This window comes from Chionomys nivalis, chromosome 25, assembly GCF_950005125.1.
Source record: "Chionomys nivalis chromosome 25, mChiNiv1.1, whole genome shotgun sequence".
In the NCBI taxonomy this organism is placed as follows: Eukaryota; Metazoa; Chordata; class Mammalia; order Rodentia; family Cricetidae; genus Chionomys; species Chionomys nivalis.
Window position 1 is genome coordinate 19,192,873 of NC_080110.1, and position 16,592 is coordinate 19,209,464.

Sequence of the window (16,592 nt, forward strand, 5' to 3'; positions counted from 1 at the left end):
TTTCACTCCTTCTTCCTTCTCTCCCTTTTCTAGTTCCACAGATTTAAGTGAAGGGTCTCTCACATACTAAGCAAACACTATAGTATTTAATCCTTATAAGTTCTTTTATACAACGTATATCTAGTTTAAATAAACTCTGTATTCATTTATGTTCAGTACTTATATACTATAAGAATACTTCAAATAATTTACATACAATATTGACATCTCTTTTATAAAGTCAAAAGTGGCAATGGTGAATACAAACCTATCAACAGGTACCTGGTCATCTGCCTGTGCAGTCATACTCACCACAGAAGGAGATCTGCGATCTGAAATCAATGGGCACACCACGCTGGGCACATAGGTAGGCATAGTGAGCAAGAGCATTGCACAGGCAGGAGCTTCCACACTTGCATGCATCATGGCGGCACAGCTGATAGTACAGCCCTGGACTCACGTAGACATGGCAAGGAGCAAAAAGCTCCTGGTGGATGACATCACAGTGGGCTGCGTACCCAACTGACAGAACAAGAAGCCATGAATCTTTCGTATACGAGGCCAGGTATTACCCTAAGAATGGGGTACCGAACCTACTCAAGTACCTCCCTTTCCTAGAATTGTATTGCTACTTTAAACGAGAGTCAATATGTTGAGCAACCTAGATAACAGCACTGAAGCCACATTCAATTGTCTTTTAGCCAAAACTACAGTGTACCTGAATAACTTGAGCAACAGAAAGACTGACAGAAGTGGTAGCCTCAATCAGCCCAGCCTGAAGATCGCCTCAGGAAACCTGTTGTGAGGACCTGGCAATTATTACTTCTTGGCCTCTGTGCATGAGAAAAGTGGTTCCAGATAATGGATAGGCCAATAAGTCTATAGAAAACACATTACTCCAGGTCTAGCAATCATTGCATTCCTTCCAATGGAGTCTCAGGGGTGAAAGACAATGGGGCAGATGTCACAGTCATTCGATTCAACATCTACACAATTCAGTGGCCAATACCTAGCAAACATGAATAGCTCACTCTTGTTTGGATAGTAAATCTATGTGTGAAAGAATGGGTGAACAATGAACAGAAATTAGGGGTTGGAATATATTTTGAAGTCTCGGACACACAAATATCATAGTATTTGAATTATAGTATTTGTCATTATATTTGTACAATTGCCAACTTCAAATCAGTCCTTGACCAAATGCATTCCTGTGTAGGACAAGCAAAACAAGTTTGACCAGATCAGGGAGCTAAGATCTTTCAGAAAAAAAGAGAAAAGGTGAGGTATGTGGTTCCTTGATGTAAGTGTACCTTACATGCATTGGTTTCCTCATAGATAAAAACCAGTCAGTCTTTGTATTGTCATTGTGACTGAGAGGCAGATGGACATCAGATAGTTTTACTTTCAAGGAACAATACTGAATTGATTTTGTTGAGGACACCAAGGATATTTAATTGCAATATGACATATATTCACTAATCCTTTAAGAATTTAATACAGTGCATTTTCATCATATTCACCACCTGACTCTTCCTCCAACTCCTCCCAGATCTGACATATTTATTAATAATAAAAACCCTGGTAGTTACCTAAACACTATTTTTGCATTAAATATGCATGCATATGTAAAACAAATGACTGTACAAAGTTGGGAGACACAGTCCTAACCCCAAGAATCCTGAAAGAGTAAAAGAACACACCGATAAAGCCATTCCTTTGTGTTCTAAGAAACTGTAGATCAAATCGTGCTGCCGTTGTATAAGAGGTAACTCAAGAAGATCCTTGTGAGAAAATATCAAGAGTTTGGTTCAAAGTTAGTGTCTTTTTATCAATTTTTCCTTTCTTCTTTGGTCTTTCTTAATTTGCGTGTTTGGGATTTTCAAGAAATCATAGTGCACAGCAAAAGCAAAAAAGAAAATCTCTAAAGCATACAGCACAGAAGGCATCAAGTGTGTAAGCAAAGCGATGAAAAATGTGGTAAAACGGGCACAGTGGGGGCTGATAAGAAGCACAGCTAGAAGGCAGAGCTTTGCAAGAACTCCACTGAAACCTTTACGGGGCAACTTGATAAATAATAAAGTCGCTGCAACAGCAAGAAGGAAATCGTCAATGTTGGAAACAAGATATCAAAAACCAAATGAGATTAGTTGAAGAAGTGAATTCATTTTTGAAGTATCAGGATGGAATGGAGGAAAAATGGAAATGGAATGTCAAAGTAATAAATGATACAGGCCAAGATTCCAGTACTTTTGAGATTAACGAGAGAGATTGACAATCCTCCTCATCAAGTTAAAAACATCTAATTTCTTTTTTTTTAAGTGTTAGGAGCAAGATTATCTGTTCTTCCCAGCACATCCAAACTAAATTATGGACTCACTGCTCATAAAGCTATAATAGATGCTGTGCATAGGAATAAATTCGTGATGACCTTGAGTTATCACACCATGAAACTGAAGCTGAGCATCCCTAAAGTCTGACAGCAGTGTTAAAGTGTTTCCAGCATCCAAAAACCCCAAAACACAGACTGTGTTTAAGAAGAAAAAAAATAAATACCCATGATGTATAAATTTTTAAATGCAAAGTAATGGGTTGTTTTCTGTTCTTTTAAATAGCCCTAATTACATTTAACAGGCATGGATGTAGGCATATGACTGAACAAAAACACATAAGGAATGGCAGTGAGTGCTCTTACCTAATGAATAAATCATAATTTCAAATCATAGCATAATGTTATAAAATTAGAGTAGCATACTGAGCATCTCCCCTTAAGTCTACGTGCGAAAAGGAAGACTTACTGTTCTGTTGATTGATATTACAGGGGTCCACCATCGGGACGTGGACAGGAGCAAAACAAGTGGAGGAAACTCTCCACGCATGTGCGTGAAGCTGTGGGGTTCCTTCTATCATGCCCGATGGAGAGCTGGAAAGCCAAGAAAATGTTCACCATCGTCTCTCTCATTCACCTTATTCGTGCATATCCTTCAAATATTCAAGTAAGCAAATGTTCCTTTTCTTAATATTTAAGTAAATCTTAGAACTTCAATTTTGCTAGCAATTTCTAAGAAACAAACATTTCAGCTTCCCATTCTTGAGATTTTTCAAGGTGTGAAATTATCGACATATGTAAAGTGATTGAATCTTCATTTGTGCTTTGTGAAGAAATCCTCCTTATGCCCATTTTATAAAAGAAGCAAAAAAGTACCTCAGAGAAATGTTGATCAGTTTCATTAAGCTGGTATCCAAGAAAACAAAAGATCAGCCCTGGCTCCCACAGTACCCACATAACCAAACAGTCTGAGTGTGGATTAGGGTAATTGTGGGAATGTAGAAGTGCAAAGTTCCTATGGTCTATTCAAGCTAATGGCAAATAGCATAGGGTAAAATGGCCTATACTCTTGACTCTTTAGATCAACTTATATAAGGCCTGAAATACTGAGCAAAATTAATACCATTAAAATTGGGGTAAAAAGTGATAGAGCGTCACCCTTCCTTCAAATTTCCTCACTTCTTCAATTTCCCCAGTAGACCAAAACAGAAGAGAAAAAACCACCCTTTTAAAGTGTGACTTCAATATCAAGGGAGCAAATATGAAGTTCCACCTTCAGGGGCCCTCAAAACTCATTAACTCAACAGCCAACGTTGGCTAAGTGTTTCCCTATCAGTCCAGGGCCTGTGAAATCTACTTATACGGGTCCAGAAAGCAAATCCAGTCTCCTGAAGGATATATAGGCCTGTGCTCACAGCCACGATGTGTCTGAGCAGAAGTCTAGGCTTGACTTCCACTCTCACAGCACGCTAAAAGGTCAGTGCTTCGGTCACCAGCTAGCTGAGACCAGTTCTTCAACGGCACAGAAAGGAGAGAAAGAAAATGGTATACAAGACATTGGATGATGTTTCCCCTCATCCCGTGCATCCTCTCCTTCCTTTTCCTATTTCCCAACAAGCCCCCAGGATGCTAAAGAACTATAAGAAGGCTAAAATAAACGTCTCATTTTGTTCAGATGAAGGTATTAAAATTCAAGAAACTGCCTGAGTTCTATTTATGTCCCTCCTTGCCTTCCTTCTCCCTGCCTCCTCCCAGGGAAAGCAAAATATCTCAGGGTTCCCAGGAGCAGCTACCCGGAGCCTGGCTCTCTTATTTCACTTGGTTGACTTAAAACAATAAATTGGTTAAAGATAGGAACCAGAATGTAGGCCTGTTTATTTATTGTATTTCACTTTATAAAATGGCCTTTCAGCTCATCATACCTGACTTACTCTAACAGGGCATGTAAAATAAATTCTCAATTAATATTTTTCCATTAAACTATGTTTGTAGATTCGCATTAACCTTTGTCAAGTAAAGAATTTTAACTACTTTAGCTGAAAAGCTAAACAATGTTCAAGAGTTATCTCTGACTGAAATATTATCCTACATCCTTATCGCGCCTGAATGTTTATGCATGGAGGGGACTGGTGCCTCGGAGAGTGGCAGACAGATCTGCCATCTGTTAAACTCTGACTGCTAACCCATTCTGACAGACAAGGCCAAGAAAGAGGGCTTAATGTCTTTTCTGGACATCTGAGCCAAGCCTCCTAGCCTGGTTTCTGTTTTGAAAATGTGGTAGAGACATTGTTATTTTAACTTCAAGTAAATAAAAAAAAATCTGAAAGTAAATAAATTGCGTTAGAGATAATGTAAGATAAACTTTACTTTTGAAACTTTAATTAAAGCATCAGCTCTCATTATTTCATTACACATTCAGTGAACTTCTTGATGCATGGTTAAAAGTTCTGGTCAGTTAGGTTGTCTATCCGGAATGAGCAAGTTCTGCGATTATAGCGACCAAGGATAGTAGCATCCTAATGATTACAACCCTGGCGGTTTGGTACGAAAACCAATAAATGATATTCTTCTCACAGCTAATCCAGATTTGACTTTGGCTAGATATAAACTCAATTTTACAAAGCAAATACTGTCTTCTTGGTTTGATTATTAAACCAGAGTTTACGATTAAGATTACAAAGGGAAAAACCACAGAGGGAAAGATTATATGTGGAGTTGTTTGGGGGAAAAAAAACACATGTTATTTAGAGAACAGCTCTTCTGTGACATATTCCCTGGATGCTCAGCCCACAGTGACCTCTAAGCTTATACTCTATTTCTGGTTATGACCACAAAGGGCAACATTTATTATTTTGAAATTACCTCAATATATTATGTGCACTATTAGCTTCTGCCTCACCTGTCACCAAACAGTTTGTCATTAGAATCTTTTATATGGATATTACGGGCCAGCTTAAAATTGTATGCATTTTGTATGTACAATACAATTCTTTAACGTTACACGTATCCACTCTGCAACGGTTGAGCCGAGCTAACGGACACAGATGCCACCTCATATTCTTGTCATTATTGCATGAGAAAATTTGCCATTTAGCCTCTTTGCAATGTTCAAGTAACTAACACATCAACACTTGTTCCTGTGCTGGATGGAAGACCTCTAGTCATCCACTGGTCAACACGAGCCCTACCTTCAGCCCAGCTCCTGACCACTCCTGACAGCCATCAGGGTTGTTAGCCTTTTTTTTTTTTTTTTTTTTTTTTTTTTTTTTTGATTTTCGAGACAGGGTTTCTCCATAGCTTTTGGTTCCTGTCCTGGAACTAGCTCTTCTAGACCAGGCTGGCCTCGAACTCACAGAGATTCACCTGCCTCTGCCTCCCGAGTGCTGGGATTAAAGGCGTGTGCCACCACCGCCCGGCCAGGGTTGTTAGCTTTTAATTCCATGTTTCCTAATGGTTAAAATCCCTCCTTGATAGCGCAACATCAGTTTGCAGAGGATGAGTACCCAGTCATCACTTAACTGGCTCCCAGGGGGCTTCGGAGCAACGGACCGGCACTCTCATCATGACCCTGAAGCGGGAACTGTTGATTTGAACAGGTGTTGCAAAAACACATTCTCATATCAAGGAGACAGACATAATTTATCGCTTCTCTGCCAATGCAACAGCAATTTTCAGAAAAATCCAATGAACTTAGACACCAAAATTTGTCTCCTAACTAACAGTAGTGCCAAAGAAAACCAGCACGTACTGTAAATAATAATTAATACAAATGACATTAGGATTTTCTAAAAGGTTGCAAGTTTCTAAAAGCAGATGACTGAACTTGCTCCGTAGCAGAGGTGCGCACAGGAGGCAGCAGTGAGCCACATCCTGAGTCCCATTGCATAAAGTCAAGTCAAGCATCACTCCAGAATATGGGCTAGTTCACAGTTTATCTTAAAGTGTGGTCATGACACATATGGAGTTGTGCAAATGAAAGGTGGTCATGAAAAGTTTGGCAGCAATCAAAGGGTTTTGAAACAGCAACCTCCCAAACTAAATTCCAAGACAAATGAGGTCACATGCGGAACAGGTGTCTATAATACCAATGCTTGGGAGGTGGAAGCAAAAGGATCAGGGGTTCAAGGCCAACGTCAGCTTGCACTGCAGGTTTGAATCCATGAGACATTTTCTGATCCCTAAAATCCCTGTAGAAAATGGTGGTCACACTTAGAATCCCAGCACTGGGAAGGTAGAGTCAGCTGGAGTCCTCGGGTTCGAGCACACAGCCTATACTAATCAGTGAGCTCCAGACCAATAGAGATCCTGCCTCAAAAGGCAAGGTGGGTGGCCCCGAAAAGCAGCACTCTAGGTTGACTCCTGACCTGCACAGCACACACACACACACACATACACAATCACATCACATTAAATACGTTGTGATTCCAAGGTGTTTCTCTCAGCAATCACTTGCGAGGCATTGCACGACTTTACGGCAACTTTGGTTCTGCACACACAATGTACGCTACCCACTTTACGTACTGTCATGCCATACGTCAACAAACGCTGCCTGGAGCACCTCATCTCTGGCTGGAGAATATTGTATGCTGTGAATTGCAATGTTTAAACCACACAAAGATGTTTGCTTTTACGCAAACAACAGCTTTGCTTTAGAAAGTGTATTTTTAATATTTTCTACCATCATTCCTCCCTCATGTAAGTATCAAATTAATGTTATCTTTAGACTGTATTGATAGAATGCTTGCTGTTTTTTTAAGCATCTTACTTGTTGATTTGAGTTTTGTTTTAAAAGTCATCAAATTTTGGCTTGAGGTTAGGACAAATGTTTCAAGAACATCTGAAATGACCTTAAACGCAGCTCTACCATTTTCTACTACGTTTTTATGTGAAACAGCATTCTCAATATTGATGTTTATAAAACCAAAATATTGGGTGAATCTGGCTGTACGTCATATTCAATTCAATTGAATCTGGCTGTATGGCATATTCAATTCAATTGATTGTGTAAAAACACAATCATCATCTCACTATGTAAGTTTGCTTTCATCTTAAACAGTAAAATTATATTATAGCAAAGGATTGTTTAAAATAATTTTCTTATAGCTTATTATCACTATATGTTTGATATATATATATATATATATATATATAATGTAGTACTGCATAAAAGTTCATGGATAAAAGGGTCTTGACTGGGGAGACTTTAAGAAATCCTAAGTGACCTTGAATGACTTTTTTGTCCCCTTGGGGTCTTAGTTTCTTCTCTAATTACTGAGACAAGAACACTAATGTGGGGGTGGCTATACAAGTTAAATATGATGGTATATGGGAAGTGCTTAGCCAGCGATTGCTGACCTCCTATCCGTTATGTAAACATTTTTAATGAATCGCCCTCCTCTAAACTGACAGTCATTAAACTCAACGAGCTGTACATAAATCATACTCACAGAAAGTCATCTCTGATGTTGCCATTAAAGGTGCCACACAACCCTAACGTCCTTCTTTTCCATGCACTGGAGAGCTGTATGTAAATTCTTTCTCCATCAATAGCAAACAAGATCTTTAAGCCAAAGGTGGTTCTCAGAAGAATGAATAAGGATGACAGGGTTTGGATTTCCACAATGCCTGGAGGGAAATAACATATATAAATGAGTGTTGTCGCACAGAGGCAGTGTTCTGAGGTGACCGAGGGTAACGGTAGGCCTCTCTTTCTATGACACCTGCAAGTGTGTAGCCAGCTGGCAGGACTTGTCTATGCTCCAGGGATGAATCTTTCCTAGTAGCTTCTTGTTTCCTTCCCCGTCTTTCACTTTCTCAGTCTTTGGCAGTATTCCATATGGACTGTTATCAACACATAATTTCCATTGTCAAACATCTTAAAGTGGTAGGTCTTAGATATTTGAATTCTAATCATCTTTTTTATAGTGTGTGTGTTTGTGTGTGGTGTACGTGTATATGTTTGAGTGTGGAAGGAATGAATAGTGTAGCAGAGATGAGGTGTATGGTTATATGGGGGGGTTGGGGGTGGAGGTGTGGCATGTGACCTGTGTGTGTGTATATTTGTGTGTATATGTCATTTGTGTATGTTTATGGGGGATGAAGTGTGTGTACATGTATGTGACGTGGTGTAGCAGGGCATGTTATCCTAAAGGGGGCATGATATATTAGGAAGTATTAATTTCCTTACATTTATTCCATATTTTCATGAATGCCAACAAAAAGAAATGGAAAGTATAGCTCTTGGTAATCACTATTTTATGAGACACAACACAGACAAATGCATGTTCAAAACTAAGAGAGTGACTTTGTCACCAAAAGCTCTTCTTTGCTCCTCTGTCAATTTTTTTTAAAGATTTTAAATTTCTCAGTTTGGTCCCTAAAGCCATAAACCTGAAAAATCTTTGGTCACTGTATTTTCCTCATTGTCTTCCCCAAACATCGCCAATGAATCCAGCAGTAAGTGCTGGCCACTTGTGTTCTGACAGACCCTCATCAGTCTGTCTTTCCCCCGTCTCTACTCTCTCTGCCTTGGAGCAGCTCCTCCTTGGCTCTTCCATGCCTCACTAAACAGCATGCTGTATGTTGTATTGTTGATATCTATCATCTCAAAATCACTTCCACAGTGCTGTCCTCATAGTCAGAAAAAAAAAAAGGAAAACAAAAGAAAGAAACAAATTACAACTCCTTAAAACTCACTGTTTGCTTGGCTAATGTGTATGAGATTGCCATTTCTGAAAATGATAACTATTTTATATTGACTTCTGTATGAATTTTCTTAACATGATACCTGTGTGACACTGACATGTGCCTTGTAACACAAGCTGGAACATGGCTGAGAGTTCTCACTGGGAGAGCAAAAGAATATCCTTAATATCTATGTTTCGATGTGGACATCAACAACGTCCATCTCAGGAAACTACCACATATAAAGCCCTTGATACACTGTTCATACCCCACCTGCTTTCCTGATGTCAGCTCTGGATAGTCTCTGTTGGCTTTATCAAGGATGTAGCTATGTCAATTCGGTTATATTATCCCCTAAACAAGCTTCACACACTTATCCCTTACTTCCCTCCATAGCACTATCTCAGCTTTTCACCCGAAGAATTTCTCAGCTTCAAATCTTCTCTTGACCCAGAAAGTCCTTTGCCCAGTGTTGAATGGGCTACTCCTCATTTGAACCCACAAAATCCTCCACAAATCTTTGAGTCTATCTCATTTTATTTTGAGAATCTGTTTGCTTGTGCAAACTCTAGGCCACTTGAGAAAAATAGTAAATATGATGCCCTCCAGTATTTTGGTAGAAGGACACAAGCACCCAGTAAATGTTTTGTCATCGAACAAGAAGAAACTCTTTAGATTGTGCTTGCTATCAATGCTAATGCACGCACAGCGTTGCTTCTTACCGTTCAGAGTGAAGCCGTGGTTGGGACTGGTGAGGATCTGGCCTCCCCTACTGAGTGTCACTTGCTTGTTGAAATCATCCTCCAGTATTAGAGTTATCGACTGAAGGCAGACCAAACCCAGGTTCTGCACAAAAGTCAAAATATTCGTGATAGAAAAGAAGAGACAGAGGCAAGAAGGTGGGAGAAGGATGGGAGAGAAAGGAGAAGACAGAAAAAAGAATACATATAAATAATTTCTCATAGCCGGGCAGTGGTGGCTCACGCCTTTAATCCCAGCACTCGGGAGGCAGAGGCAGGCGGATCTCTGTGAGTTCGAGACCAGCCTGGTCTACAAGAGCTAGTTCCAGGACAGGCTCCAAAACCACATAGAAACCCTGTCTCGAAAAACCAAAAGAAAAAAAATAATAATAATAATTTCTCATACATAATGGAGGCTTGGTGTTGGTGATAGATATAATGAAACAACTGATACATAATCCATTTCATGTAATCCCATCCCTCGCAATGTATGGTTGGCTATGATATATCAAATATGATACAGATTGCAGAAACTGTAATAGCAACATTTTCAGTCAAGTGCCAGCAATTGTCTTCTAAGATACATGGTGTATCACTTAGCAAGTACAACTGACAAACTTGTCAAGAAAGACCAACAATTTAAGACTCATTCTAAAGCTAATTCAAACACTAATAAATTTCAATGAAAGAATCAAGTTGGAGCCAGGCATGCTGGTTCACATGAATATTCATTCCCAGCACTCCAGATGCTGAGGAAGGAAGCGTGTTAAAAATCTGAGGTTAGACTATGCTACATAGCAAGAGTCTCTCTCAAAAACAAACGATGGGGAGGGGGGAAGAACTTAGTTAATAATGTTTGTTGAAAATGGCCTTTTATTGGAATTATTTTGTATTTATTTTTCTCTTACATATTACATCCCAACTACAACTTCTCTTCCATCATTCCACCCACCTCCTGGCCCCAATCCACTCCCCTGTTTCCTTTCAGAAAAAGGCAGGCCTCTCATGGCTGTCAGCCAGCCATGGCCTACCAAGTTTCCCTAAGACTAGGCACCTCCCCTCATATGAAGGCTGGATGTAGTAATCCAATAGGAAAAGAAAGATGCAATATAAACAGGCAAAAGAATGTAAGACAGCCCCCTCTCTGACTGTTAGGGGTTGCACAAGAACACCAAGCCACACAACGATAAAATACATGCAGAGGTCCTAAGTGAAATCTACGCAGGCTCCCTGATTGTTGGTTGAGTTTCTGTAGACCCCAGGTTAGTTATTTCTGTGACTTTTCCTGTGATGTCCTTGACCCCTCTGGCTCCTACAATCCTTTACCCATCCCCACTCTTCTATAGGATGACTCGAGCTGATTATTAAAGGTGTGGGTAAATTTTTGAAATTACTTTTCCTTTTGTAACAAATTAATGATGTTTTTATTTAAAGAAAAGACCTAACATCAATATTATAATAAGTCAAAGAATTATATATTATATTATTACATGTTATGTATCCCTTTAGAATGATATGAAATCTACTGGATCCTATACAAAAAATACCCTGTTACACAAAGAGTTTGGCAATAAATTAAGGCTTAGTCCTATAATGAAATCATGCATGTTTTCAAAAAGAAGCATACGTAAATAACTTTGAGTTAATTTTGTTTTCAAGTGTAAATACATCTAAAGTCAAGGTTCACCACATCATCAATATATGTCATGACTACCACTGAGCATTATTCATTCTTTTATGATTTATTAGGAATAATGACATATTAAAAAGCAATACATTAAGACTAATGATCTATTTTGTTAATCAGAGTTTTCACTTAATCAGAATGTGAAGTAGAAGTTTGAAATATGATCATTCCCTGCTTACTGTTGGGCATTAGTGCTTACCTGTTCACAGTGAGCTTTCTGTAAAGTAATTGTGAATTTATCTTTTCCAGTTCCTTTCACAAGGATGTACTGGCACAAGCCAATGAAAGAGTAATGGCGCCCATCAAAGGTGGTAAAATGAGAGTCGCCCACAACAGAGCACTGAACTATCCAAAATAAATAAGGAAGGTGAAGAACACAGAGAAAGGAGAGAGGAAAAAATGTGTTAATTCCTGAACAGCAGGAGGACAACAATTTAGGATAAAAAAAAAAGCATACCTCAAAAGAAAATCTAAAGTGTAAATTTGGTTTTACTGATCTGACAAACTGTCATTAAATTTCATTTAAAAATTATTAAATGATAGTCTTTCCAAGTAGTTTTAGGCATTATATTTACCCATTTTAACAAAATTTTACCTGAGTTGCCTACTCAACGGTACCATGTATTCAATTTCTCAATTATCTTATACAAGCAAATTTTATGTTATTACATGCTTTGAGGTATATATGAGATGCATTCATAAAAATCAGTGTTGTTTTCCCTTCCATGTTAAAAACTACTTTTTAAGATTTCAAGATTGTTTTTTAACATTTGGAAAAATTACCTGGACAGTCATGCTCAGTGCAGTTCCAAACTCCACCAACACATACACTAAATAAAATCATAAAGATATTAGCCTGACACAGACATTATGCTGACATTCGCCTCAATATATCAGTTAATATACAAAACACAATAGGTTCTCTATTATCTGACTAGTATTCTAAAAAAGTTAGGCTAATCATTATGAACTGGATGGTTCACAAATGGCTGTTTATTATGTATCTATTTACTGTCACCAGCCACGGACAAGAGGAAAGAGATGTCTTCTTGTGGAAGACACAGACTATAGGCTTCTTCCCACCTTGACAAAGCAAGGAGTTTCTGGAGAAAGAAAGGGTCTCCAATGACACCAGCATCTGAGAACATGGTTAGTTATTCGATGGTATGTCTTTTGTGTATTCTGACAGCAAAGAGAAAGGGACCATGGTCATGTAGCCTTCTGCATTTGCCTGAGAATGTCCTGGAGGAATTTTATGCTTACCCAGAGCGTGAACTAGGTTAATAAGAAATTGTAAATCTTACTGATCATGACCAAAAATTGGCAATAGACAATCACTTTATAAACTATCCAGTATGTAAACCCAGGGGCACCACCTAGTTCTAAGAATAAAAGCCTGTGTTAATTAATGATTATGAAAAATATAATGGCATATGGGCAGAGGATTTTATGAAATTACCAAGGGAAATAATAAGAATACAAACACATAAAGATAACAAACGTGTGCAGTTCAAGTAAAATACAAACTGTGTTTCAGAATTCACAGATGAAACTAAGCAATGAGTAGATTCTACAAGATAACTGTCATGACCAAGTTGTTAAGGAGAATGGTACCTAGAAATTATTCTCTACCCATGGACCACTTACCACTCAGTGCACTCTTGCTCAATTTTTGAACCAACTGAATAAGCTAACCCATGGAAACTACATGGACAACTTTCCAAGGAGATGCAAGTCCCATTGTCCATTATGAGACCTGTTTAAGAAAAATAAATGTTATATTCTCAAAAGAAATAGTAAGGGTTACGTTCTTTGATGATACAACAATTCAGTCAAATGTTGAGACCTTGCTTATAGAAGGTGCTAGAAACAAAAGCTCCTTGACTGTCAGGGAAGATTCTAGCAACCTGGCTCTCAGTCATGTCTCCCTTATAAAGGTTTTCTTCAATTAGATTTCAACATTGATTCCCTGTACTCAACCATCAAAATCTCAAAGCCTATCAAAGAGAAGAAAGGAAGCTGAAAAATGCTTCCTGGACTTTAAAGGAAAAGAAAGAAAAAAGTGAGATAGTATATCCTTAGTTTATGTTCTGATCAGCCAAAGATAAAAGAGACTAAAGAACAGTGCTATTCACTGGTTCGATGAAGTGCATTTGCTAAAACTTTGTGAAGGTAAATGAGGATGGAGCAAATTTTAAATCAGCTTTTCCATCTGCTGATCTTATTCATAACAAGTTTCTACAGGAAAAAAAGATTGGCCTACCGTAGCACATGGACTTAGGCCCTGAAGTCACAGCCTTATCCAGTGTTTGATTGTAAGCAAACACCTCAAGACTGCCACTGGCTCGCCGCACTGGCAAGTCAAAAAAGGCGCTAGGAAAATCACTTAACACCTTTATGTTTTTTCATTTTGAGACCTGGAGATTGACCAAGGTCTTTTGAATACTAGGGAAGTACTTTAGCCCTGGGCTACATGCCCAGTCTTCTTTTGCTAATTTGTATTTTTTAAGGGTGGGGAACATGTTGGAGAATGTGGGTCCGCAAAGTACTTGCTGGGTATGTATAGGGTTTGAGTACGTGTAGGATGCAGAAAAGCCAGGCCTAGTGATGCGCTCATACAATCCCAGCCCTGGGTTACTGAACAGATGAATCCCAGAACTTAGTAGTCAGCCAGTCTAGCCAAAATGACAATCTCCGCAGTTCAGAGAGACCCCTTCTCCAAAAACTAGTGGAGAGTAATAAAGAAGCACACATAACCTCAGTCTCTGGCCTCCACGTTCAGATGCTTACACGCACAATAATTAATTACTCATGTGCACACTCAAAGAAAGAGAGAGAGGAAGCTAGAAAACATCTTTGGCCTTCTCTATAGATGGTCTATCCATACAATAACTTTAAAGCTCACTTCTACTATCTGTTATCATTTTCATTTCAAATATTAAATCTACACTAGGACTAAAATCTTATCATGGAAAAATATAAAGACTCTTTCCTAAACTCACTTTCATAGTCCAGGAAATAAAATTATATAAAGTATTATGATATAGTGAAAGAATACATTCATCACCTCGGGAATTAAAAATACTAGTGTCCAAGTTTCTGAATTTTTTTGCAAAATTTAAAAAAAAAAAAAAACACCCTTTTATTGAAGAAGAGGACACGTTCCTCTCAGTCACTTAAAAGATTAAATGCTACGAGGGTACGAAGTTACGGTTGCTTTGATGTCCAGGGAACGGACAGCAAGACCAAGATGTGGCCTTCCCATAACCGAGTACCACAATAGAGGAGTGCAGGCAGGGTTTCTTCGCAAGGCGCTTACCGTCAGCACAATAGCATCCATCAAGGCAGTGAAGATTGCTCCCGAGACACTGCTTCTCAAACGTGCAGCTAGGCGGGCAACAGCTGATACAGTCCCGGTGGACAAAGCTGTCGTCGCATTTATCAGCTGCAGTGGGCGTGCAGTGGGTCACAAGTCAATTTTTTCAAAAAACAGGGTTGAGGAAATTAGTACATTTACAACTATGTCAGCCATTTTTTAAAGTTTTGCAGTGTGTTAGGGAAGTTAGGCAAGCTGAATTCTAGGATAGGACTGAAACTTTTTGTAAAATACATGGCTTGGAAACTACAAACGTACTGCATGCTGGGAAGTCGTCCCTCCAGTCTTGAATAGGAAAGCCAGCGTGAGAACAGGCTCTCGCGTACTCGGTGGCTGCCCGACAGTAAGTTTCATCATCATCCGTTCTAGAAAAAATTTTAAAAAGAGAGAGAGAAAACACTGAGCCAGGGACACTTGGTAATCTAGACAGAAATCTTCCTTGGACATTGGACCCCCTGCGAGTTAAAAGCAATGAGGGTTTGTACAATAAAGACGCTAACATTAGTTAAGGTCAGAATGCATTATCTTCCATGACGTACCTTGTAGGAGACAAGAATGTTGAAAACACATACAAGAGATCCTAGATGAATACACCCACCTAAATTTAATACAATGTACATCAACACCTTTATCAAAGCCTTTCCCTTTTCCTATGGGTCAAATAAAACTATGAGGAAAAGTATTTATATTTAAAATTTTTAAACCTTCACATGTGTTTTTACATCTACACAAAATATTTTAGACATCTTAGAATTTAATAGGCATTAAATGCAGATAAAAATTTAATGAAATAAAAACAGATAAAATTGTATTTCTACAAAAATATCAAGGATGAACTATTTTTGGAAACACCTCATTCTGAATTGCCCAATAGTCTGTGGCCCTCCTAAGGATTATGCTCATACCATATCAGTTCTTGCCATAACAGTCCAAAATATTTTTCAAAGACTTAATAAATAATATTTAACTTAAGATTTCAAAGGAGATTTCCGAGCCCTTTCACTGAAGCTGGACATTTTTACAGCATTGCCACAAGTAAATTATCTCTAATTATTTTTCTTGCCATCACTTTAGAAGCTCTGTAAACAATAATTTCTTATGGGATCTGCCAGTTCCCAGAGCAGATTAACTAGGCGCTTTCAAAATAAACAGGTTTCTAACAAGGTAGCGAGCTTGGTTTTCAACCCGGTGTGTACTCAAAATTGGATTGTTAAGCATCTTACACGATAATGACCTTAAGAATGTTCCACTCTGTGACTCTTAACGTCTTCAGTCTTTGTTATAAAAGCCACCTTCTCAAATTGCCCTTATTCTGTGCTGCTGTAAGTGAAGCCAAGTAGCTTATCTAGTCCAATTAACTGAGCTTTAGAAGGCAAAAGAGAAACCTGTCCGTATAACTGCAGGGGCTCAGAAAATCCTCAGAGAACAAAACAGAAAAGTCTTCTTCTGTTGCATTTCTGGAAGAGATTTACCTTGAAATCTCACGGTTTACCTTAAAAGGTATGAGTGTTTCTTACAATTAATAGTAATTTTGAAAGTTAACACAGAAAGTGATTTGGGGCTTGCCAAACGATGCAACAAATATCAAAATATCTGTCATTTACTGAGAGTCTATATTACTCCAGGGAGGCACTATCCGAGGCACACAGTCTTATGGCACCTAACGAAATACATCAAACTGTTCAAGAAGGAATTCATTATCCTAACTTGGTGAAAGGAAATAGCTGATTTTCCATTTGGCTGTTAACTCCAGTGAGAAAAGCAAGCATTAAATAATAGTTGTTTCTAATTCAATTGACT

The 16,592-nt window shown here is 38.5% G+C and overlaps 1 protein-coding gene across 4 annotated transcripts in view; it reads right to left on the reverse strand.

The window, feature by feature from the left end:
* Otogl (otogelin like) overlaps nucleotides 1-16,592 on the reverse strand; it is a 114,066-nt gene that overhangs the window by 72,540 nt on the left and 24,934 nt on the right. For all 4 annotated transcript variants that reach the window (XM_057757959.1, XM_057757956.1, XM_057757958.1 and 1 more), the window contains exons 11-19: nucleotides 15,051-15,157; nucleotides 14,736-14,861; nucleotides 13,064-13,172; nucleotides 12,200-12,246; nucleotides 11,616-11,761; nucleotides 9,712-9,835; nucleotides 7,753-7,930; nucleotides 2,775-2,899; nucleotides 292-501 (exon numbers count right to left, since the gene is read on the reverse strand). In XM_057757959.1, coding sequence (XP_057613942.1) covers nucleotides 292-501; nucleotides 2,775-2,899; nucleotides 7,753-7,930; nucleotides 9,712-9,835; nucleotides 11,616-11,761; nucleotides 12,200-12,246; nucleotides 13,064-13,172; nucleotides 14,736-14,861; nucleotides 15,051-15,157 — 1,172 coding nt within the window. The remainder of the gene's footprint in view (nucleotides 1-291; nucleotides 502-2,774; nucleotides 2,900-7,752; nucleotides 7,931-9,711; nucleotides 9,836-11,615; nucleotides 11,762-12,199; nucleotides 12,247-13,063; nucleotides 13,173-14,735; nucleotides 14,862-15,050; nucleotides 15,158-16,592) is intronic.